General features: G+C 35.5%; 1 protein-coding gene across 4 annotated transcripts in view; it reads right to left on the bottom strand.

The window, feature by feature from the left end:
• Window positions 1–5,017: 5,017 nt before the first annotated feature.
• Window positions 5,018–27,513, bottom strand: part of LOC132131003 (CBP80/20-dependent translation initiation factor-like) — a 68,313-nt gene continuing 45,817 nt past the window's right edge. The window contains exons 9-14 of one of the 4 annotated variants that reach the window (XM_059542951.1): window positions 26,335–26,407; window positions 21,785–22,219; window positions 20,925–21,224; window positions 14,848–15,003; window positions 7,642–7,695; window positions 5,018–5,544 (exon numbers count right to left, since the gene is read on the bottom strand). In XM_059542951.1, the coding sequence (XP_059398934.1) occupies window positions 5,329–5,544; window positions 7,642–7,695; window positions 14,848–15,003; window positions 20,925–21,224; window positions 21,785–22,219; window positions 26,335–26,407 (1,234 nt within the window). In that variant the 3' untranslated portion in view covers window positions 5,018–5,328. Of the gene's footprint in view, window positions 5,545–7,641; window positions 7,696–14,847; window positions 15,004–20,537; window positions 20,718–20,924; window positions 21,225–21,784; window positions 22,272–26,334; window positions 26,408–27,513 lie in introns of those variants that run through there. The other 3 variants (XM_059542950.1, XM_059542952.1, XM_059542953.1) reach the window with 3 other exon arrangements.

The following is a 27,513-nucleotide window of genomic DNA, read 5'->3' as shown; positions in this document are numbered from 1 at the left end:
TTACTTTGCGTTACAATCATTGCGTTACAAACACATTCCATTTTTTGTTTTATTATTTTATTTTTATTATGCATGTATTTTCTGTGAATGCAAACATGTATTTCTCTTCAATAAAGCTATTGGTAAACACTGTTTTGTATAAATAAAGCTATACTTACATTTGCATGTAAGTGTCTGGGACATGCATTGTACATGCATTGTCTGGGAATCAAACCCATGACGTATTGCCATGCTTTACTGTTTGAGCAATAGGAATTTTAAATGTTAATTCATTGTGTAATAAATCTCACAAGAAAGAATGGGTTGATGTCAGAGAGACGGCGGCGATGTGTTTCCGGATGAGAACGAGATACTGCAGCTGTCAAATTCAGAACAACATGAGGGCGAGTATATGATTTTTTGGGTGAACTACAAACATTTTTCTCAGTGTCTCTCTTTCGAGATTATTAGGGTGCGCAGATCAACCCATACAGCAAACGCTCTCCCACGAGACTTCGCTCTGCAGGATGAAGAAAGAATCCTCTTTGAGTTCCTCCCTGCTCTTCTGTGCTCCTGGTGTTGGCAGGCAGGGCATTGGGATTTGGAAGCGGATCAGGCTTGGCTGGAAATGAAGAGAGGTTTGGGCTTTAAACGGGGTTGGGGGGCTCATAAGACACGATGAAAACGGGAAAAACAGAGAAGAAGAGAGAGAGGGATTGAACAAGAGACAAAAGAAAGAGAGAGAATTCCAGGCTCCAACAGTAATACGTTATGTGGCAGAAAAACAGAACCATTAAACAGTTCATTCAGGAAGTGAACAGGTCATGACATCATTTCCTCGCTGGCAGGGGCAGGATGTGGGCCGAGGGTATACAGATCCTCCAGAGAGAGATCGACAAATCGCTGTAAAACAGAACATATCCGAGTTACGTATTTGAACACTAAAATGAAAATTTGCTGAAAATGTACTCCCCTACAGGTCATCAAAGATGTAGATGAGTTTGTTTCTTCATCAGATTTGGAGAAATGTAGCAATGCATCAGTTGCTCATCAATAGATGCTCTGCAGTGAATGGGTGCCGTCAGAATGAGAGTCTGTAAAAACATCACAATAATCCACACCACTCCAGTCCATCAGTTAATGTTTCGAGAAGCCAAAAACTGTGTGTTTTTGAAAGAAACAAATCCATAAAGATGTTGCTTTTGGACAAAAATAGTCCATAATTCATATTAATGCTTCCTGCAGTGAAACAAATCCATCTCCTGTTGTCATCTCACATCAAAATCCACCTACATGTTTGTTTTGAACTGTTTTTAATTGTTTTGTCTTTTATACAGTGCTTGATCTGTATGACTTTTCACTGGAGAAAGTTATATTATGGATGGAGGACTATTATGGATATTTTAGGCAGAAATTTATTGCTTGAAACTAAAAAATATCTTGATAGATTTTTTTTTCAAACAAGCAACTCTTCACTTCTCAAGACATTAACTGATGAACTGGAGTGGTGTGGATCACTTGTGGATTATTGTGATGTTTTTATCAGCTGTTTGGACTCTCATTTTGACGGCACCCATTCACTGAAGAGGACTTATGCACTGGCCATCATGCAAACAATGCAGCCTGATGGTCACTTGCTCACTCACACACACTTTCTCTCTGCAGGTAGCTGATCTCTGTCCTCCTGCACAGCTGTCAGATCGCTATCCTTGAAGCCTTGTGGCAGCTGCAGCAAGCGTCCAGCAGTGTGTGTGTGTGCGTGTGTGTGTGTGTGTGAGGAGCCAAATGCTTCTTTGTCATCTACAAACAATAGAAACAATCAGGCGACACACTCACCCCAGACACAGCGATTAATCACACGAACAGTGCTATGGAGATGATGATGATGTAAGGGGTGTAGAAAACAAAAGGGCTGTTAATAAAGACATGAAGACAGCACATTAGAGCCAGGATCTGCTTTGATAGTATTTAGTAATGTTTGTTGAAATTTTTTTACATTTTCAGTTTTTATTCTAAATTCTAAAAATAAAGTTGTAGTGATTTTTTGTTATTTGATTATTAGTAATTGCATGAATGTGATGCTCAAGAGGAGTCTGAATGATGTACTATTTCTTGTGGATTTTATGTGTGCATTCATGCTTTTTGAGGTAACATTACCCACAATCCATTGCACAACCAGGTTTAATGAACTTAGATGCTAAGGCATCTTAAAGTTTTTCCGCAATGTTCTCAAAATGTGTTACGGAAAATAACTTTCTTGTAAACACACATTGTTTTAATACTGTATATAACAATTAAATAAATAAATAAATATATATATATATATATATATATATATATATATATATATATTGAAATATGATTAATAAATAAATTAATAAATAAATTAACACCAAGTCGTTCAGTTGATGGTTCTTCACTCTGCACAAAAAAACAAAAAACAAAAGGACAGCAAACATCACTCTGAGCTATAATCATAAAAAAAAAAAGGACAAACACTTAATGTTTCACCCCTTTCAGTTTATTTTCAGTTGCATAAAAAACAAAACAATCGCTGACATCTTTGAATGAGCCCAGATCTATAGTTTGGTCAGCTGACAAGGTTGCCACATCTGCTTTGCATTTCAAGAAGATGCAAATGAAGCTGATCTGCATTCAGTAGTCTGGTCGGTCGCACACAAGAAGTCAAAGGTCACATGATGCCTGCTGCTTGAATTGGGCGGAGCCTAAAACAAAACCCTGACAAAGCTGAGATCAAATCAAACGAGACTCTAAAATAAAAAAAGCAAAAAATAAAAAAAACAACAACTGAAAACATGTTTGAAAGACAAACACACACTCACAGAGCATCAGATATTCAATATGCGTGTCTAAAAATCACTCTATGAGGGGAAATCTGACCACTAAATCAAAAGAAAAAATTACAAAATCATGTTTTGCATGAATAAAATCTAAATTTTTATAATGCAAAATATTTAAATATTTTTTTCCTTTAAAATGTAGGGTGGAATATGAACCAGATTCAACCCTCACGTGTGCGTTTGTTTTTTCATGTGGATTCTTGATGCAAGACAGAAAATACACAAACCCCAAACCGGCCAGCAAACCACAAGGTTCTGCGCGTGTTTCCTCCACTAAATAATGCTGGAGGCCACAGACTACGCAAAAAAAGTTCAAAAACACTTAATATGTTTCTCCTCATCGACTAAAATTCATATTCATATGCCGTTTACAAGATTACATGTACTGTAGCTTATTTATAACTAGATGACTGGCTTGTGATAAATCAATATCAATGCACACAGTCGTCAAAGCCAGAGAAATTGACACGTAATAGCTAGATATACCGTTAAAAGATTCAACCACCATCCTCGGCAAACAAATTTAGTCAAAAGTAAATAGTTTTAAATAGAACGACTTGCAAAAAAACGACCACGGCAGTACGCCCTATATACTCGATAACCATTGTTGTTTAATTTAATTTCGATTCATGCTCGATTTTTTATGTTTTTCAATATCTCAGGTTGCCTATTTAGGAAGCTGAACATTGCAGGGCAATAAAAATAAAATCATCTTGGCTGTACAGGACCTTCTATCAGCTAAAGATTAAACTCGCAGGGGTTTCGAAGGCCACTATTTTCTCCCCAAAACTGATTCTACGAATCACTCTAAAACTGTTCGACTAACATTCGAAAACCTCCACAGCCCATCGCTTTTTACATACATGTTTATCTTCTTTTCTTTTTGATTTTTTTTAAAGCAATCGCCTTAAAACAGTGCAAAATGAAAGTAATCCTGTGCAACAGATTTACGACTAAAAACAAACAAACCTCACTTGTGAAAAACGAGCAGGTGAATCATTGTGACGTTACGAATGATTCGTGCTCTGCTTGCATTTCACAAACAGAGCCTATTATATGTACATTGTAAAAAAAAAATCGCAACTTTGAGGGAAAAAGAAATAGTTACAATAATTATTATAATAACAATAATGCATAATATTAAGGACACTATAACACATTATAAACAGGGACGCAACAAGAAACTCAAGTGATCCGACTGAACCGGACCACTTCATCTTGAATGTGTCCTCACACACACACATGCTATAGTGTGTCTCCCATCTGCTGTGTGTGACAAAGGAAAGAAAAGAAACGAGAGCTCGTCCAGTCTCTCGGGTTGACAGTTCAATCAACACAATTCAGGAAAATGGCCAGAGAATATCTTATATTATAGCATAATCAAAAGAAAAAAATGATTCAAAAAGAAAATGAAGCCTATTTTTAGGACCATGAAGACTTTTTTGCACATTGGCATTATTTCCATGAATATTAAGCACATACCTACAATCACCCCCCCCCCCCCCAATTTTTTTTTTCATGCACATTTTTTTTATTAAAAAAAATCATGCATAAAAAAAAGATTTAGGGGAGTGCTTAACTATCATTAAAGTAATGCAAAAAATGCAATAAATAAAAACAGCTGCACTGTAACAATTTTCATGAATATTAAGCACATTTGTAACACCAATTCTCCAAAAAGAAAAAAAAAGGGTTGGTTATTAAATAGTAATGATTTTTTTAAAATTCAATTTAAAACATAAAAAAAAAAAAAATGTAATTCTCAAAATTATCATCATAATAGGGAGGAAGTGCTGTCAGGAAAAAAGTAAAAATCAATGTTAATGTGAAATTATAATGCATTAATTAAATTGTAATTGTAGTAATTAAAGTATTTATGCATCATGATATATTTTTGGGGTGGAAATGTGGAAACTCCAAAACCAAAAAATATATATATATTAAAAAGAATCCTAATTTTTTTAATATGATCATTAATGCAAAATACAATTATGTATTAATTCAACTGTATCTATGCATCATGATAATATTTTTTGGGGGGAGTTGCATAATGGTCATGAAAATAATGACATCATTGGCTTCATTTTTTATGCAAAATACATTTTTCCTTTAGATTTTTTTTCTTTTGAATTTTAGTTGAATTTTTCTTTTGCTCTTTCCGCTGAGGTTTGGTCTGGCGTCTGCTCGCGTGTGTCTAATGACTGTCTGGTTTCACATCTGTACGTCTGGCTCAGCTCATGAATATGCAGATGTGAAGTGTGAACATATACATATTCAATCTGCATATTTTACCCTCTGACCCCTGGGCCAACCCCAGATCCCATAAGGCCTGTCTCCTCCACCCATGCCTGATTCTATCCTCCTATCACAGAATGCTTGTGTCTGTGGCCTCTAGTGGTTGGTTTCCATGTTTGTTTGTCTCCTGATGAGTTTCTGGTTGGTAGTGTTGTGGTTCGCAGTGGTCAGTGCATCCAGCGGTGCGTGTGTGTCACGCGGTGAGCTTCTGGAAGGTTCTGTTGTAGTAAGCGGTGGTCATCTCCTCCAGTGGGGTCCAGTGGTGAGCGTGGAGCTCGATGACCTCCATCAGGAGCGAGCGCGTCAGCTGAGACTCAGACGGACACAACATCTTATCCCGCACGGCCGCCAGCAGCTCCGTCATCATTTCAGGAAGCTGCTCCTCCAATAACCGGCCGGTGCTCTGGAGCTGCCAGAACAAGCACAGCAAAATCAGCAATCTCTCCAAATAGTCCCAACTTTTCCATTACTTCTAACAGAATGATTATGCAGGAAAGAGTGTGAAACTGTGACCAACATCCAAACATAAATCTGTTTGTTATTGCACCACAAACAAAGAACTGTTAATTAAAGAAATTATCTTGTTATTTAAAATATAAAATCTCAAACAGTATTAAAAGTATAATCCCAACACTTAAGAATGGTACAATGCAAAAAAAATAAATAATAATTTTTAAATAGAAAATTAAACAAATGCATTAAATTTTATTTCATTAGATTAATAGAAAATAATGAAATTTAATTCTCAAATTTAGATTTTATCATTTATCATTGCAAAATTCATTAGTCTAAAAATGTGTGAAAATGTAATGTGTTTGTGCCACGCCACAAAAAATAAATAAATAAATTTAATAGTTAAAATTTTACTCAAACACACACACACACACACACACACACACACACACAGAGATATATATATATATATATATATATATATGTGCGTGTGTATGTATGTAAGAATATTAACACAATCAATAATAATATTAATAATCAAAAAGAAAAAATGTAATGACTTTTTATTAAATACACAATAAATAAATACACACTCAAGCATAATAATAACACTTAATGACAATGCTAAAGACAGTGATTCATAATGTCTGACTTATATCGTTAATGCAAAATATGATTTTAAAAATCGTAAATTTATGTATTGCGATATGCATCACTTATAACAAAGTTATATCCGACTCAGCATCTATGTGACGTAACTAGGAGACTGGAGTTTATATGTCATGAAAGTAACGTCACAAATTAAAACGTGCTTCTTTTTCTTAATGTAAAATACATTTTCAGGTGACCTGGTCACGCTCTACGTGAGACTCACAGAGGTTTGAGCTGAAATGACTGTAGCGCATCAAAATATGTCTTTAACCAGGGATGGTTGAAAGACAGACAAAGAGAGGGCAGGAGTGTTTTCTGAGAAGAAATAAGATGTTGAAAGGGAGATGGACACACTCAGGCTTAAGCAAGGGTCAGAGGTCAACTCCACAGGGGTCACAGAGAAACAGATGCTAGTCTGAGAGAGAGAGAGAGAGAGAGAGAGAGAGAGAGAAAGAGAGCGAGAGAGAGATGTCCAGACAAACGGTCTGCTGATGATCCGGTCTGTGAGCAGATGGGACATCATTTACTGTCTGGATGGAGCCACACTCAAACACACACTGAAGAATTTGTCTTTTACAAAAAATGTATATATTCATTTATTTATTCGTGCTGCAACGTCACACTCACATTTTCAGACTATTTTATGGTAATGAAGATAATATTGAGAATTAGATTTGTATATATTTTCTTTTATTAATTTAATAAAATGAAATAAAAGTTTTTTTTTTTTTACGATTGTTTTGTATTGTGCCATCATTTAGTGTTATGATTATACTAGAGTCTATATTTTAAGTATATTTGATGCATAAAATATATACATATATAGATTTTTTTTCCACTTCAAAAATAAAAATGCAATAAAAAAAAGCAAAAATAAAATAATTTCTTTTATAAATTTGCTATTTAAATGCATCTTCTATTATTCAAATTTGTATCATTTGAAATAAAAATAATTTAGTTATTTTATTTATTATATAATAACTAACTGAAAAACATTCATATAAAAAATATAAATTTTATTTATATGTTTAAATCTTTTATTTTTTCCCCCATTTTTAAATTGAAAATATGTATTTATTTAGGTTTATCTATTTATTTAAAAAGATACATGTTATTGTCGTCTAGCCTTTGTTGTGAATAAATGCTTGCAAGCCAGGCCACTGTAAACACATCTTTAGACTTCTGCATTCTGTCCAGCTGAACACAAGAATACGTGCTGTCTGACCTCGTGCCTTCTTACAGCTGTAAACCACTGAGAAAACTAAAAAACTAAAGCAAGCAAACACACAAACAGATATAACTGCTTGCATTTCTAAACGAGCACAAACAAACCCCAGAAAGCAGTTTCCTCTGTTGAAAGAAGTTAATCAGACACATGAGGGTTTGGGCCTCATAAACTCACCTCCATCGAACAGCAGAGCACAGCGTCCTCCTTCACCTCCACAGACTCCAGGAGCTGAAACACACAAAACATACATAATTCATAACACATTCAACATCTTTAATACATTCTCATTTATGAATGTGGGAGATGATTTCATCCATTGCATCCCGAGTCTATATTTAAGTCAAGACATTACAGCTGAATAGAGTAAAAAGAGTAACTATTACTGTATATATCGCTATTATCACCACTAGATATTCATTCTATTATTATTATTATTATTATAATAGAAACCATTCTTACAAAACAAAAACAATAAATATTATAAGTAGAAGCAGTAATGTATTGAATATATTGCTGTTACTTATTACTACCATTACTACTTAGCATTAAAACATGTATTATTATTATTATAAAATAAATCTTGGTTTTATGATATTCCTTATAATCTATTGATATTATTACTATTGTATTTTTTGCAGTTGGTAATAAAACTACTATTACTACAAATACTAATAACTATTAAAATGTATTATTATTATTATTATTAATAACACATTTTAATCAATTTCATTATAATTGTTGTTGTTAATAACAATAATAGTTGTTGTTATTATTAGTACTACAGGTGGATAAAATATAACTAATAGGATATAATAAGTATTCTATGATGTAATAATTATTTATTAATAACAGCTAATAGATATCCCAGTTGATTAATCACAGTTGTTTAATACTGCATGTTTTTTTTAAATGTTATTAAATATGCATAAACTAATTAAAACTGCACTTATTTGTATACATTTCCGTTTCATATTGTTGACATATTGAAAGGTTTTTATAGATGGGATTTTGGATTTCTCTTTTTATCATTTGGTAAATGCATGTATGTGTAAAAACATGTAATGGAAGCAAAACTTTTGACTTGATTTTTTATTTATTTTTTTCTCCTGTAGGTTTTGAGCTACTTGTATATGCATCATTAATCTGCATTCCTCTCTCGTCTTGCGTGTTTAACAGACTTCAGCTTTCAGGAGGTCACTGCTGCTAATCCAGACCACACATCACTACACCAATCATCTTTCACTTCCTCTTTCACTGTTCCCCAAAAACCACCAGACGACAGACGCCAGCGAGAGCGATATCAGTCTGAACCCCAGACCACTGCTGCAACAGACAGACAGAAAAGCGCTGGCTCTGACCACAAAAACAGAAGTGAAACTCACTCAACAGGACAAATACACTTTATTATTCTGCAACTGAGCCTGACACAATAATTATTTCTGTGTGCGAAAGGCAATTTTAACAGTGTCATCAGTTTTGTTTCTGTGCATGGAAATGCACCTGAATAAATGCACCTACATACTTCAATAACCAAACAAATGCATACATTTATGCATTTAATAATGTTCCCAGCGTTATGCATTTCACAATATTGCTATTATATTAGAATCCTGTGTTCTGGTTTCCCATGCATTCACTTGCCTTTTCCTATAACAGACAGATTTATGTCATTTGATGTTATGTAAGAATGTTCTTTTAGTCTTGGCTAATGTGTTTGTGTAATGCAGAATTGCCGATATGACCCAGAGACACATGAACTGTGTTCAAATCATGATAACTCAACAGTATTCCTACAGCTTTTTGAGTGACGAAACACCACTGAAAACACACACCAGATATGAATGAAATTGGATATTGACTAGATCTTCATAACCAAGAGCTGAGCTTAATCAGCATTTGTGAAAGTCAATCTGAAAGCTGTAAAGCTCAGTCATCAAAGTGAAAGGAGAGACTATTAATGATACCAGAAATAAAGTCAAAGTTTGGGTTAACTTGACAAATTTATTAATGAAATTCCTTAAAAACAATTAAAAATATTATTATTGTATTTGGTGTAGTTGTTCATAGTAATAATAATAATAATAATAATAATAATAATAATAATAATAATTTATTTATTAAAAACATGTTATTATTATTATTATTATTATATCCTGGTTATACGATATTCTTTACAAAACAACATTATTTAATACATATTTATTATTATTATTATTATTAATACTACTAGTTCTACTATTATTAGTAGTAGTATTGTATTTGATTCAGTTGTTATAGCTTTATGAATTCGTTCCATAAGACACCATTTTTGATAATAAATTTGATGCTAGAATCTGAATCCATAAAAAAGAAAACATAGAATCCAGAAATAATGAATCTGATTTAATGGGGCCATAAATGAAAAGGTAGCTTATTCAATGAAGTTTACTTGTAAACAAACAAAATACGATTACATTCATAAGCTGTAACAAAAATGTAGAATGCATTTCCTTCCCTATTCATGTTATGAAATGAATGTTGTGTCCCAACCTATAAGTAGTGTTTTCTAAGTCAATATCCCCCATTAGCCAACTATTACTCAAATATCACGTGACTGTGATGTATGAACACGTTCATGGTCGTTTTTCCCTTCTTTTTGGAGCTCTTGCCCCTGAAGGTGGACTGTCTGTGGATCAGTGTGTGTGTGTGTGTGTACACTTCTGAAGAGGTCTACTGAGACGACATGCATAGAGCGGTGGGCGGGAAAAAAAGCACTCGGGCAGTGACACAGGCAGCTCTTTGTGAGGCAGGGGGCCTGCAGGGGCGGATCAAAGCTGACGTGAGCAGCTCTGGATACTGTCTCAGAAACCTGATTTCTTCAGGTTTTCTCAACTGTGGGAACTCTATTTTAGAACTTTTCTCTCTATAATAAAATTTCACCCTTGCCAATACTGAAGGACCCTTACAAAGCAGCATATTATAACAGAAAACCAGTCTGAAAATATCATTTCAGATAACTGACCAGAGAAACTGTCTGACTCTATGATGAGATATAGCAGATGTGAATCCAGTGAAAGAGTATATTGGTGTCTGGAAGGATCTAGTCCTGGTGGTCTAGTGGGGTAATTTACTGGTGGGGTCTCGTTGTTCTGGTCTCCAGAGTAACAGCTGTTTTAAGACTAGAGATCTATAGTCCATAATGATGTCCCCTGAGAGCAGGAGCAGAGCTCGTCTTACAGAAACCACCTCAAACTAACCTAACTAACACAACACCAACACAAGTCCACAGCCTGTAATCATCTCCCTATAGACACACATTAACATGATCCTGCATGGCCAAACTCTCCACTACCACTTAGAGACATATATCATGATTATATGCATGTCTCAAAATCAATCGTTTAATAAAAAAACACCCAGATATTGAGTTTTGAGAGCATTAAAGAATGGGTCACCCACAGTAGAACATGCATGAGTGTTTATGTGAATGCTAAAATAATAAATATACAAATAAAACCTTTTTTGTTTTCTGAATTTCTCCTCTTCTCTAGTTGTGTACATCATGAATATTGTTGGCTCTTTGACAAACTGCTTTTGTTTCTCTCTATCCCAAGTCGCTTTGGATAAAAATGTCCGCGTAATGCGTAACTAAAACTAGTTTGTCACAGAATGAAAAAAAAAGCATCGCTGCAAGAAGTGCAGTTAATGTGCAAAAGTCCATGAAATCACAAACACAAACCACAGATTTCTGCTTTCATTTTGCATTTACATCTCAAATTTTCTCTTCTAATCTTGAATTGATTATAACATAACATAACATAACATAACATAACATAACATAACATAACATAACATATTATATGGGATTGTTTCAAAGTTCATTGTTTAAAAGGTAATTCTAAATTTTACCCAGACAAGACTTAAAAGTAGATAAAATTCAAAAGAAATTAAAAACAAGTAGTGAATTGTGTAGAATGTAATTGTGAATAGCTGTTTTAAATAATATATATTTTTTAAATCACTGTTTAAAGTTGTAAAAAAAATTTTTTATTGGAGTAGGTTTTACAAGAAAAAACTATTTCAGTTTTCTACTTAAAGACGCATGGTTAAATTGATGCATTACTTGCCGTTTCTGTGCATTTGCTTTTGAAATTTATTTGCAATGTCTGCATTAAAAATTGATTCTACAATCTACTTTTTTAGTGTAGGTCCTTAATTGAGAAAAAAGTGCAAACATAATCCTTTCACAGACAAAATTTCATAATATGTCATGAATACGATTCCTAAATGTATGCAACTGTATGTAAAACTGCGTAGAAGAATCCAACAAAAGGATTTGAGAAGATCAGAGACATATTCAACCTTTCAGTTCTAGCAGACGGTCTCTTTCCTCCCTCCCTCCATTCATCCTGTCTTTTATTTTCTCCCACACCCTCAGTGCTCTAAATACACCTGTCAGCTCCAAACTACAGCTGGATCACCTGTAATTAAGCAACCAGCTCTGCCGGTCCACCGCACACACATCACACACTTCACACGTGCTGAGACGGGTCTGTAAACACACTGTAATCGCTGTCACACACGACAACAAAGCACCTGTTAGGACTCCCAGACCATCGTGTTGGGACGTGCCGATACGAGAGACGAATGTGATGATAATCCGGCTTCGCTCTTGAATAGCGGCATTCATACGGCACGAACACACGCCGAACTCTCACCCAGATGACGGCTCTTTGATGAAGAATAAAACTCTGGCTTTTGATGGATCATGTCTGTCATCACCTGAACAACTGACAGGATTCATCACAGACAGGGAAGCCCTATTCAACAGCCATCGGGGCATTTCTCCAGATAGAAACCATCTTTAAGTCTTAAAGGGGTCGGAATAAAAAATAATAATAATAAAAAAAAAAAAGATCCTAATCTTTTGAAATGAAAGTTTGATATGTTGTGGAATATTTTTAATAAAATAAAATAAAAAAATACTATAAAAACTACTTTCATTAAAAAAATTAAGCATTGTTATTACTATTCTGTAAAATAAAGATTTTAATATTTCACTGTAAATTTAAAAAAATTCAATTATTATTATTATTTTTATAATATCTAAAATATTAAACAAAATAAGACATTCTTATAGTAATGTTTCACTGTAAATTAATAAAATATTAAATTATAACAATTATTATTATATAAAAAATAACTAAATAAGACTTATTCCTATTGTAATATTTATACAAAAATATTCAATAACAATAATAATAATAATTATTATTATTATATAATCATATTGATATATACATTTCATTTAAGGCTAAATAACTAATTATAATAATATTAATAATAATTTGTAAAAATTCTTATATATGTTAAAATGTCTTATTTTTATTTTACAGTGAAATATTACAATAGGAATAGTCTATGTATTATTTAGTTTTATATTTTACCCCCCCACACAAAAAAAAAAAATTACGACAACAATAATAATAAATTCTTTAATGTTTTTAATTTACAGTGAAAAGATGTTTCTTTAATATTTTTATTAAAGCGTTTTAATATACTTTATTATTTATTAATTTACTTTATACATTTATTATCTATAGTATTTTAATATTTTATATAATAATAATAATTATTATTATTACTATTATTATTTACAAATATTTTGATTGTTATTATCATTATTATTATTATAAGGGCAGAGTGGTGGACAGGTTTTGATTCTCCATCATAGGAACACCAATTCCTACCATCTGCAAGAAGCCGATCAAGAGCTTGGGGAAGTTCTTTGACAGTAGCCTCAGGGACACAGCCTCCATCAAGAGCTCTTGTGAGGAGCTGGACGGATGGCTCAAGGACATTGACAAGCCAGGCCTTCCAGAAAAATTCAAGGCGTGGATTTATCAACATGGGATTCAGCCAAAGATACTGTGGCTGTTGCTCCTCTATGAGTTTCCGATCACTACGATCTCAGATCTAGAAAGAAGAGTTAGCTGCTACCTCAGGAGATGGTTTGGACTGCCAAGGAGCTTGAGCAGCATCGTCCTATACGGGAACTCCAGCAAGCTTAAACTCCCTTTAAAATCCATTCAGGAGGAGTCTCATGTGCAAGAGTGGTGCTTCAACTCCGTGAATCATCAGACCCCAAGGTCTCCGGAGCAGAGTGGAGAGTGGAGAGCAGAGACTGCAGTGGATCAAGCAGAATCACGGCTACGTCATGGAGTCCTGGTGGGAACAGTGGCCAGAGGAAGGGCTGGACTAGGAACTATGCCACCCCCCCATTTTGACAAGACTCGGGGGAAGGAAAGGAGGCAATTGGTCCAGCACAAGGTTAGAGTAGGAAAGGACTAGCAGAGCAGTGGGAATGAGACCACAAGGCGCCTGGAAGAGATGGGAGCAAGTTGTGTAGAGGAAGATGACGTGGACTGACCTCTGGCGGGCAGAGCCACACTGTATTAAGTTTCTAGTACAGGCAGTCTGTGACGTCCTTCCCAGTCCATCCATTCCGTACTGCCAGGGCTTGGCCGATACACCGGCATGCCCACTCTGCCAGAGGAAGGGGACCCTTGAGCATATTCTGAGTTGCTGCCCAAAAGCTCTGGGGGAAGGCCGATACCAATGGCGACACAACCAGGTGCTCAAGACCATCGCAGAAAGCATATGCAGTCCCATCATGAGCTGTCGAAGGCCCGAAACCCAGGCGCAAACCCCCTGCTTCATCAGAGCTGGGGAGAAACCAAAACCAACATCTAGAGAAATATCAGGGTTTCTCAACTGGCAGCTGTCAGCGGAGGTGGGCAGTCAACTCAAGTGTCGCTGAAACCACCTTCAGGCCTGACATTGTCCTGGAGTCTCGTCATGCTGGAGCTTACAGTGCCATGATCAACCTCAGCTGGGTCACCTGTGCGAGGGTGTGTGATGTTCGAAAGACCCGAAACACCCGATGACCAATGATAACATCACTGATGATGTGCCCAACCTTTGCACCAGAAGATGTATCTTTACAATTATTATTTTATATAGTTATATTGATATCTAAACTACATTTGTGGTTAAATAAGAACAACAAACCTGCAATTGTATCTGGAAAAAAAGAGTTACAGCAGCTATAAACTATGTACAATGCATTACCTTCATTACCATCAGAAAAAGGCATTTAACTACAATCATTAACATTTACACATTAACAACATCTATCCAGTGTTCAGCAACTTGACCCCGCTCTAGAAATATATCCTCTTTCTAAACAGCTGAAGGACTAAAAGTGTAGGAAGTGTGTTGTGTTGAGTTCCATCTCTCTCTGGCTGTTGTTCATCCCTCTTTCTCTTTGAGTTTAACGTTTAATGATTCTGCAAGCGGGCCGTCGGCGGGTTTGGAGGGTGTGTGTGTGTGTGTGTGTACCTCATTCAGACAGGAGTATATGGGGCAGACCAGCACTCTGAACGGCTCTCCAGCGCTGCTCCTCATGGTGCTGAACACTTCACACAGAAACGTGATGAAGCCCAGCCAGCACTCCACATCCATCTGCTGCAGCTCCTCGCGCCGCGTGAAGTCCTTCTGCAGACGCACCGAGAGACAGTCATGATACACACACACACACTCAGAGACTATAACATTCAGATGCTTTCACACCCATTCCACTTCCCAGCATCTACAGTTCGACTCTACGTCTCCCAGTCAGACAACTGTTGATCGAATTTGCTGGACATTTGTTTACTAGCAGAAAAGAAATGTGTTAACCTGGATTAGTCAAAGGTTGGGATAACATCATTAGAAAAAGTATTCCTTTAGACTTTGGAACATGTGTTATTAATTTGCCCTGAACTCCTCTTGATCATATTAAAGGTACAATTTGTAAGATATTTGCAGTAAAATATCCAAAAACCACTAGGCTAGTGTTATTATATATTTTGTCCAGCTGATTACTAACAATATCTAAAAAGTTTTCAACTATTTGTAAATCATGAGAAAATTCCCAATCTAAACAGTGACACGGGGCAGTGCAGTCGCCTGTCGATGACGTTAGTTCCCCTTTGTTACCGCCTTTACTGACGTAGTGGCTAGGGGACATAGCCACTAGCCACTAGCTTGCTTCAAGCTGTTCCTTATTTACTTCTTCTGGCACGTTTTATGGTGGATTGTGTTACTTATTTATGGAACATAATTACTGTTTACCGTCTGCCGTTGGTTCTGTCGACAAGGACAGCTCCCTCAAACGTAAGCGTACAGACAGACCCAAGAAGAGTTTGAGACAAGAGGAGAGAAAGCGCAAGGATCAATATCAGTGTTGCATTTTCTGGATGGAGAGAGCTTCGCGGCAAACTTCAACTAAAAAGAGATGCTGATCTCGCTTGTGTTTTACTCGACAGGTGAGTTGTTTTGATTCGTATCTTTACAGAAAAAGTATGCTATTATAACGATCAACAAGATTAGTATTATGGGGCATACATGCTAAACGCGGGGCATCGCGTCTCTAGACCCGCGCGAGAACGCGTCTGATCCATAGTCTGATCGTGTCTTTGCATTGACTTTGTATGTAATCTACTCGCACAAATCATTGAACTTGCATTTGCTATGTATGCCCAATTATTGTGTTAGAAGACAACAAATCCCATCATTCCACGCTCCTTCTTAGCGTCATCAAACCACGCAATTGTTATTGTTTTGGTAGTGCGCCCTCTAGTGGCAGGTCCTACAACCTGTACCTTTAATGCATGAGCAATATTTTGATATGTGCTGTATATCATAATGCTACTGTCTTTATGGTTTGTTTGTTTCTTAACTAAATGTATTAAATAAATATTAAATGTTATTTATTGCATAGATATTACATTAATATATAGACATGAAATATTAATGCATATTAAATGTATTGCATAAATATTACATATTTTCAAATAAACATTAGATTTATTAAATACTCATTTATGTATTTTCTCCTTCCTTTCTCCATTTATTTTTTCCTCAAGTATTGTACAGTAAGTGCTGGAATTTGTTCGTTTGGTTTTATGTTGTAAGTGATTGAAATGTTCATTAAAAGATGAAACAAAAAATACATTTAAAGAATCGCTTAAATTTTTGAAACTACTAAAATATGTAAATTCAATATGATAGAATTATAATTTTGATTATGGCACAGCCCTGCATCTTGACAAATAATTCAGCTGATTTGCAAAAAAGGCCAACATTAGGTGATGATGTTAAATTAAAAAATACCAATAAAATGTAGAGTTTTTTTCTCTAAATAATAATGAAGATTTTTCAAATGATATACAGTATATGTATCAGCTTTAATGCACTCAAGATAATTAAAGCAGTCAAATGTCAAAGGTTTCTGGCAAAAATAACTATTTAAAATGTATTTAATTTATAATCTGTAAAGGAGTGAAAATCATGATTAGGCATCAAATTATGTCATTCATGTGAAATTAGGCTGAGAATCGAACAAACAGTTGTAATTTGGTTCAGAGGAAGACAGGAATCAGGTTTTTTTTTGGGGGGGGGGGGATTAAGGCAGAATACAAGACTTATTCACCTTACAAATGTGGAGCACAAAAGCAGTCTCAAGTCTCTGGGGTATATTTGTAGCAATAACAAAAAAACAAAAAAATCAAACACTGTATGGGTCAAAATTATTGATTTCTCTTTTATGCCAAAAATCATTAAGATATTAAGTAAATATCATATTTCATGAAGATATTTTGAAAGTTTCCTATTGTAATAATATTAAAACTTAATTTTCTGATTATTTTTTGATTTTCTCAGTATTTGGATTTTTTTTTGCACCCTCAAGATTCCAGATTTTCAAATAGTTGTATCTCGGACAAATATTACCCACCATACATCAATACAAATCGGATTTATTCAGCTTTCAGAAGATGTTTAAATCTCAATTTAGAAAAATGGACACTGAAGAAATGGTCACAAACGGTCATAGAAGGCAAAAATACTACGAAATGCATCATATTTTGTGAGAAAGATGTGACGCAGTAGAACTACACAGCCACTATTTTTTTGGAATCAGCACCTCACAATTAGTAAGAAACACGTATTGGGTCTCATTCTGCAAATATGATGCGTTATGATGTGATTATTAAACTTCTGCACCAAAAATGCTGGAGAGATTTCTGGGAGATTTAGTTTTTTACTACAAATAGCATCTCATATGAGTGTATCTGTGGCAACCAGGCATTTCAAAATGGTATTAGGTATGAAACAAAAAACATTAACTATGAATGGACACACACACACACACACACACACACACAGACAGCTTGTCTCTGTTCTCGGATAAGCTGCATGTGTGTTTGTGGCAGACTGCTAAATGAGTTTGAGCAGACGTGTCCTTTCAGTGGGGTCAGCATCTGCGCATCTCTGTTACATAACCCCATCAGAACGAAAGCGTCTGCTCCACGACAAACCAGATGATTCATGCACCTCAACATGCACAAAACTCCAGACTGATGCTCCACATGGGGTTAACTGGGTACTACATGTTAAAAATAATAATTATAATCAATAATAATAATCATCATCATATTATAATATTATAATTTTAATAATAATTATAATTTTATAGTTATATTGGTATATGCAACTAACAAATGTTTATATTGTGACTATCCTTTTAAACGATTACTCTACCATTCAAAAGTAAGATTTTTTTTTAAAGAAATTAATACTTTGATCTAGCAAGGATGCATTAAATTGATCAAAATTAGCAGTAAAAGTACATTTGTAATATTGCAAAATATTTCTATTTTAAATAAATGCTGTTTTTTGAACTTTCTATTTATCAAATAATCTTGAAAAAAATTATGTTTCCTGGTTTCCACAAAAATATTCTGTTTATATACAGTATTTATATAATGGTTTTCAACATTGATAATCATAAAGGTTTCTTAAGCAGCAAATCAGCATATTTTCATGATTTCTGAAGATCATGTGACACTGAAGACTGGAGGAATGATGCTGAAAATACAGCTGCGCATCACAGGAATAAATTACATTATAACTGATATTCACATGGAAAACAGATTTTTAACTAAGTTTTTTCTGTATTTTTTATCAAATAAATGCAGCCTCGGTGAGCAGAAGAGACTTCTTTCAAACTTTTGAACGGTATACACAGAATAATAGTATGAAGTAATTTGTAAGGTACACATTATATCAAAAGCACTGTAAAAATTAATTTGCATAAATTAAATGTTTCGTTTTACCAAAAAATAAAATAAAATTGCCTTTTATGGATGCTAAATAATGCTAATGTTACAACTGATGAAAGTAAATCATAAATGCTATACATTATTATTTTGTATGCTTTATCAGAGGTTAGTAGTTGCCTGCAGTATCTTCCCTTCACAGTCCTGTTTTTGACACGTTAGCAGGATTGCACTTGTTTGAGATGTGTGCAGTGAGTGTTGGTCTGTGTATTTGTGAGTATGCCACGTGTGTGTGTGTATGTGTGGAGCAGGATGTGTTTTTTGGCCACAGCAGAAGTGGGTCAGAGTTCTGGTGTCACATCACACTGAGAAACGAGACTAACAGTCTGTTCCCAAAAACAATGACAAAATGCTTAGAGCTTTACCACTGAAACCACAGTACAGACAGACTGACCAAAACAACAATCAGGCTTGCAGCCTGAAATTAAAAAAAGGACAGTTTTTGTTTTATCCAGCTGTATTTAAATCAACTTATAACATCCAAGTGAAAGATATACATTAACGCCAACATGTCAGAAAAAAACAACAACAGAAGTCAGTTGGAAGAAGGATCACCCCCCCTCCTAAAAATGCCTTGTAAACTCAATCACTTGTAGCTGATCAGCTTCTTAATGGCACACAAAGCCATCTGACTTTCATCTGTGATCAGCTGTGCTCATTTTGATCAGCTCAGCATGAAAAGAGCTTTCCTGGAGTATTTCAGTCCTTGGTAGTGCAGCTGAAGCAAACAATGAGCTACTGGTGACAAGACACTGTCAAAAGATCTCTGGGATAAAGACGTGGACAGGCACAAGTCAGGAGATGGATTAAACAAAACATTTCAAATGCTTTATGAGTGCCTAAAGGCACAGAGAAGTCTATTAAGAAGTGTAAGGTATTTGGTAAAACACAGACCCTCCCTGGATCAGGACGTCGCTCCAAACTGGAAGAAAGAGCCAGAAGGAAACTGGTCAGAGAGGCGACAAAGAGGCCGACAGCAGCTCTGAAGCAGTGAGGGGTCATTGTGTGCATGTGACAACAATATCACAAATCCTCCACACATGTGGCTTGTATGGAAGGATTGCAAGAAAAAAGATGCTCCTCAAGAAAGGCCACATGCAGTCAGACTGAGCTTTGCCAAAACACACCTTGAAGATTCTGAGGCAGATAAGACTAAAATTTAATTATTTAGTTTAAACACCAAATGATATGTCTGGTGGAAATCCTATACAGCTCAGCATCCAAATAACAGCATTCCTCCAGTAAAGCATGGAGTGGTAGTATCCTGTTACTGGGAGTTTCTCTGCAGCAGGGACTGGAGCACTCGTAATAATAATTATTATTAAGCATAAATAAAGTTTATAATACAGTGCTTTTCCTGAGCACAACTATCTAACTGTACTTTACCAGACAACATAATGATGTGCACATCTAATGATTTTTAAAAATTTCAACTAAAATCCTATTTAAAATCAGCTTTCCTCTGTAAACACTGATATGGCTGTGGTTTACCTGGACATTATATTTATTGTTTTATTTGGTTCTGATAGGATGTGTAGGTATATGTTTAACTGTATGTGTTTGTTGTTTTTATGTCAGTGATTACCTGCCAAGGGACCGCGGATGAAAATGAGCCATTGGCTATATTCGGTACAATGCATGAAATGGAAACATTTGTGTTAAAATTGTGCATCTTCCCTTTTATATATATTTTAATAATACTTAAATAGCACTGAATGTTTGTCAAGCTAGACATAATTTAGTTTGTCATGGCCATTTTTAAAAAACAGTTTGTGCGATTATAAGGGAAAGAGCAGACAGGGAAAAGAAACAAAAAAACTGGCTTTCTGCATTCCACAGGAAATGAGAGTGAACAAACAAATGACACAATTTCATTTTTAACTATTTCTTCAAAAATATATTAATTTGCTTTCAGAGACTTCATTTCAAAATTAGGTGAAAGCATTTGGGGCCTAAAAAGTCCCTTTTGTCCAATGAGGAAATTGCACAGGGTCACTCAGCTGGATTGCAGACGTGAGTCACATCCTGGTACTCTGGCTTCTTCAAGCCCTTCAGAAAAAGAGGAAGAAGAGAAACGGCAGATGCAAAAGAGGAACGAAAGAGCTGAGATGGATGTGGTCGAGAAGCAGGTGGGATGACATTCGCAGCTGTGAATCGTGCAATCTGATTGGTCCTCAGAGACACAGCACTGCTCAATAGGAGACAACCTGCAGAACATGAATGCGATCAAATAAGTTACGAACATTCAGATCTTACCTGTAACATGTTGAGTAACAGCGAGCGGAATTTGGTTCCTTCCACCATGAACAGAGCCATCTTGTCACAGAGTTTGGCTGCCGTGGCTGCAAAACTTCGGTCGCTGACTGCCTTGCGGTAAATGGTGTGAACGATCTCTTTCAGTGTCTCCTCCGAGTCGGCCGAATTCTGCGCTTCCACCATGAACGTGGTGAGCTGATTCTCCACGCCGCTGCTGTTGTTCCTCATGCTGTTCAGAATCTCTAACAATCTGTCCATTCGGTTCCGCTGAGGTCCGGCGGTCGCCACGGGAACCTCCTCCTGCCAATCAGAGAACAGGAACCGCGGTCACAAGACTCAGATCACTGAGGAATAGCATATAAAACGTTTAAAAGTTTGGACTACTTTTATTCAGCAAAGATGTGTTAAATTGATTAAAAGTGACAGTAGATATATATATATATAAAAATTCTAGCTTGTTGTTGCATGCTATTTACATGTTTTATCACATTGATTGCATGTTGTTAACATGTAGCATGTTTCTAACTTATTTTAGCATGTTTCTAGCATGTTTTACCACCTGATAGTATGTCGTTAACATATGTTTTTAGCCTGTTTTACCATGTTTTAAAGATGTTTTACCACCCTCATTGCATGTTATTGATATATTTACCATGTTTCTTGCTTTTTTTAGCATGTTGTTAACATGTATTACCACACTGACAGTATGTTGCCAGCATATTTAACATGCTTCTAGCTTGTTAGCATGTTGACAGTATTGATAGTATGTTGTTAGGGAATTTAGAAAGTTTCTGGCTTGTTTTAGCATGTTTTTAACATGTTTTACCACACTGATAATATGTTGCTAATGTATTAAACACCTTCTCTTTCAATCTCCTCCTCAGTCTCTCTTTTGACGACTGCAGTAAACAGATCTTCCCGCTCTCCTCCTTCTCCTCTTTGTCCCCTTTCTTTCTCTCCTCTTTCGCAGGTTCGTCCTTCGCTCCTTTCTCCATGTGGGGCTCTGGGTCCTCGTGTTTTACATTCTCTGTTTCTTTGGTATTGTGTGTGAGGCCCCTGTCGGCCCCTGAGGGCCCCAGATTGAAACTGTTCATCTGGTGTTTGGGATGCTGATGCCAGCGGCGGTTCTGGCTGTAGCCGTGATGCGGGCCGCCCTGCCGCCCACCCTGGTTCTGCTGCCCCTGGTAACCCCGCCCCCCGTGCTTAGTGCCAGCACCTGATTGGTGGTCTGCGTTGGGCTGCTGCATCTGATTGGGCAGCTGTTGCTGCAGTCCCTGCTGCTGCTGCTGAGGATTCTGGGATTTCCCAGCAGGCCCTCCTCCTCCTCCAGGCAGGCGCTGCTGTCTCCTAGAATGACAAACAAAATAGGCCTGTTATATTTATGTCAATGAGCTTTACGTGTGTTGTGTTTCCAGGGTGTTGCTAGGCAGTTGCTTTGGTGTTCTGAAGGATTTTTTGCACGTTGCTATGATGTCGCAAGTGTTTTGGGTAGCTGACAGGGCACTGTTAGGTGGTTGCCAGGGCAATGCTTAGTATTTTGAGAATAAAGTGTTGAACTAATTAGTCTTAGAAGTTTAGAAATAATTTCTAAGGTGTTCTGAGTAGTTGCCAGGATGTTACTAAGCGGTCCAGAGGATGTTCTGGGTGGTTAAATAAATAAATACATAGAAATAAATTAATGCACAAAACAAAAACAAAAAAAATGCACAACACAAAACAAAACAACAAAGAAATAACAAATAATGGATATATATAATAATGGGAACAGCATAAACAAACAAACAAACAAATAAATGCACAACCTGAACAAAAATAAATAAATGCAAATATATAAATTGATTAATAATTATTATTAATAATAATTTTGGTCAACGCTGCAGCACAGCATACACAGACTGAATTTTAGAGTGTTCTGGGTGGTCAAAAGAAAAATAAATGCACAAAAATAAATAAAGCAAATAAATAAACACACTAATAAATAAATAAATATACAAACCAAAAAACTAATAAATAATGAGAGACGCTGCAGGATAACGCAATGCAATAAGAGTGTTTTGGTTGGTTAAGTCAAAATAAAATAAAATAAAATAAAGTAATAAATACACAATAAATAAAACTCATTTTTAAGAAAAAAAAAATTAATAATTTTAGAGAATGGAGATGGCCACACAACAATAATGAAAGAGGAATAATACCACTGGAATAATTTAGCAAATGATTTTTACAGATGAACGATAAATACACTGACAGCCAATCAGAATCCACAAGGCTTTAAAGAACATGAACATATAAAGTGGCTGACAACACCATGCACTTATAATAATCAACATCTGTGTGTTGGTGTGGACACTAATATACAGTAGTTATCTACATAACTGTAGTTTGTGATGTGAATGGGCCTTAACCCTAAATATGAGCAACAGTAATAGTGAAGACTGGCTTATAAACACCACTAATAATAACCGCAGTCGCACACAGTGTGTTAATGTGTGTGTAATGATTTACAGCAGATGTGAGTCAATATGTAAACACCCAGATCTCTATGTTTGCAGCAGACTGATGGGACGATCCATCTTCACCAGTCATCCTAAAGACAGATACTGGATTATGGGCTTTACTGTGTGTATACTGTATGACATGTGTATGCATTCTGACGTGTGTATTCAGAGCGTGTGAGTGTGTGAGTGCATATCATGTGAACACAATTGCTGCTGAAGTAGGCTGACTATTTACTCTTTTCAAGCAAAGACAATATATATATGCAGCCCAGCTATTTTTTTTTTTTTTGGAGTTAAACATTTTTCAGACAAACTGTAATGCACTTCCATCCAAATCAGATGCAAACTGAGTTTCAAATGCATTTTTCTGGCATCACTGAGAGCAAAATCCCAACCAATCAACATATTTGATGTTTAATATACAGGTTTTTCGATCAGTGACATTTTGCTATGACTAAACAGAAACCAACATGTAAAGCAACATAATACCTCAATATGAACAAAATTAAACTTTTGCATGTGCAGCATCTTCTAGTGTCAGCATTGTAGGGTTATTTTAGCTAATAGAAAAATAAATATATATATATATATATATATATATATATATATATATATATTATACACACACAAACATGAAGTACTAAAAATAAACTAAAAATAAATAACTAAAAATTACAAAAACACTTAACTAAAAATAAAGTGTTATACAAAATATTAACAAAAATTATAATAGTACTTCAATGAAAACAAAATAACATTGTTATAAAGGAACAAGGTCCATTTTACTGCTTCTACGAAGAATAAACAAGCACCGAGAGTCCTGCAGTGAACTTAAAAGACAACATCAGCGGACACTTTAAAGACGAACTTTGAGATATACTGTGCTCTTTAAAACACTCACGCACACATGATGCCACACACGGGAATCTCCTCGCTCAAAGGACGGGCTTTACTTTTGATTGACAGCTTTAGAGCGAGGCGTCCAGGTTAAGGTCACGATTGACTCTGGTGTTCTGGTTTTACTAGGGGTTAATTTTAGGGGAAGTGTGCTGAATGACAGGTCGGAAATAAGATGTTGAGGTGCTGACCATCACATTCTTCAGGCTTTACGCGGGTTAACCCTTGACGTCGCTCCACGGGAACATGTTTCACACAGATGCTTCACGTATCTATTCCAGCAGAAGCGAAAAATGCAGAAATGACACATACAGACTATAACTGAAAAGTTTTATCAAGGCTCATCAAGGCTGCATTTATTACATATAAATATACTTTAATATTGTGAAATATTTTTAAAATTTAAAATAGCTGTTTTCTATGTGAATATATATTGCTGTGATTAAAGCAGCATCATTCCTCCAGTCTTCAGTGTCACATGATCTTCAGAAATCATACTAATATGCTGATTTGCTGCTGAAGAAACTTTTCTGATTATTATCAATGCTGAACACAGTTGTGCTGAACAATAGATTTGTGGAAACGGTGATACTTTTTATCTTTCAGGATTCTTTGATGAATAGAATGTTCATAAGAACAGCATTTATTTGAAATATAACTTTTTTTGTAACATTATAAATGCCACTTTTGATTAATGCATCCTTGCTAATATATATATATACACACACACACACACACACACACACACACATACACACACACACACACACACACACTTACATTTTTAGCATTTTAGCTAATTTCTTCAAGTGTTCGTCAAGGCAAACTATGCTTTAGTTTCTTGAAAAACCTTATGAAAGTAAATCTTAACCTTGCAAAAATGCAAATGTCAACAGAACATGAAAAAGCATTAAGATGAAAAGATTCTTTGAAGAAAAGTTCAGTTTGGAGTAGATTATGATGACGTCCTTGAATATGTTTCTGAGAAAAAAAAAATCAAAGCACTTCTATTCATTTAAAATCAGACATCTGCTCAACCGAATCAAAGCCTTCAGATACACAGAGTTAAGTAATATCTCAATTAGATGTAGAAATGAACTTTTGACTTTGAAAATGATGAAACAAAGGTTGGGAAACAAACAAATAATGTTAAACAGCACACCTATCAGAAGGTCTAAAATTTGTGTTTATCTTAGTGCCGATTCTCATTAAAAAATAGTTTAAATGCATGTTGTACATTGTGTGTGTGTGTGTGTGTGTACCTCTCACTGACGTACACTTCTAAGAAGCTCAAGAGCCGGCTTGAATGTCGTCCACACCCAACCCTTCCTCTCCCTCATTCACACACACCACAATACAACGAAAAGTTCTGAGAAAACCTCTTACATAACATTTACATCAAGTGTTTACTTTACACAAGATAAACCCTGATTGACAGGTCTGTCATTGATGGGAATCTTCACCCTTCACACCTGCATCACAGTCAAGTTAAAATCACAACACACCATATTTACATTAACCCAAACATATATATATATATATATATATATGATCTCACACTAAATAATTTAAAGAATCTAACAATTTTGGAAATTTTCATGCCAAGCTGCTTGGCAATCAAAAAAAATCCATAATTGTTAGACAACAAATGTTAAGCAGACCTTTAACTCCACCAGATCTTCTGAACCCATTCCAATGACCGTCATTAATATCTCTCACACCCGCCACCTTAATGCCTGTGGATTTGGATTTTACTTTGGAGATACTTTGCAGATTAATGATGACTCAGCGGAAGAGAGGCAGATGAGGATGAGGACATGCTGTACAGAGGATTTAGGTTGTGCAAGCAGAATAAAGCAAAGAGGACCTCAGGGTCTCCGATCCAGTCAGGAGATGGTTAGTTTGAATCCCAAGAGCAGGTCAGATCCCGTAATCCGGTTCTTGTGAGTGAAGTTTGCAAGTGGAAGGACAAGATTGAGCGGACAGGATTTAGGAGCTGGACCCGTTTGGGACACTGACCTGGACACTTGTCGCTTCCCCTCGGCTGGCAGCAGCACCGTCAGCTGGTCCTGGGGCGGATTGGATCGGCTATGGGTACCACAGGGAGACGACGTGAACAAGGTGGATGGGAGGGTGGAAACAAGGAGGGATGGAAAACAAGAAGATACGAGAAAACTAAATACATCAGGAAGAACAAAAGGAAATGGAGGAGATGGAACAGTAACAACTAACACAAAACTGCAGGAGTGAATAACTGGGACTATTATGAAATCGGTTATGAAATAGTATATTTAAAAAGTAAATAAGCTAAAATAAAACAACTAAAAAATTTAATAAACTTAAAAGAATTAAAAATAAAATAAAATCATAAAATAATAAATTAAGTAAATAAAAATACAAATAAAACAACTAAAAATTAAATGTAATAAATTAAAATAAGTAAAATAACTTAAACTAAAATAAAAATAATTCAAAAGTAAAAAACAAACAAACAAACAACTAAAATAAAAACTTAAAAATAAATTAAAACAACTAAAATAAAATAAAAATAATTACAAATAAAATCATTAAAAAGTAAAATAAGTAAATTTAAAAAAAAAAAAAAAAAAAAAAAAACAGTAGACATAGGGTTTAAGGGCAGCAACAGGCATCTGAATCTACACAATGCTGTGTAAACCAGAGATATGTTGCCGTTAATATGAGAAGACAGGATGGCTTTGGTGATGAAAGTTTCATTAAAACAAGCTTGACAAAACACTTTCTGTGAGCAGCTTGTGCATTTCCTTTGCCAAAAATCCTTGAATAAAAACAAAAATACTGTCTTTTTTGATGCTTTGGTGTCCGTATCGTCCCTCTCTCTTCAATCGCGAAGGTCCACATCATTCCTCATCCAGAGGATGAACAGGGTCTTGGTTTATTTCAGTCCATCTGATTGCAGATTTGAGTCATCAGCTGCAAATTCACTTGATATTGAGCTTCTTGAAACAGACCAAAAAGCCCACACACACCTGAGAAGCATATTCCTTTGCCTCCAACTGCTGTATGTACAGTACATTAAAACATGACTTAACTTTTAACTTTTCAAAGTTGCTGGCCCTTAATGAAGTCAAACAGCTGCTGCTTTCCTGTGAGATTCTGTCAGCAAAATGCTGCAGTTCATAAATGAGACTGCAAAGATGTTTCGATTCAGCAAA

Source organism: Carassius carassius, chromosome 47 (genome assembly GCF_963082965.1).
Source record: "Carassius carassius chromosome 47, fCarCar2.1, whole genome shotgun sequence".
NCBI lineage: Eukaryota > Metazoa > Chordata > Actinopteri > Cypriniformes > Cyprinidae > Carassius > Carassius carassius.
This window is presented reverse-complemented; position numbering and strand designations above follow the sequence as displayed.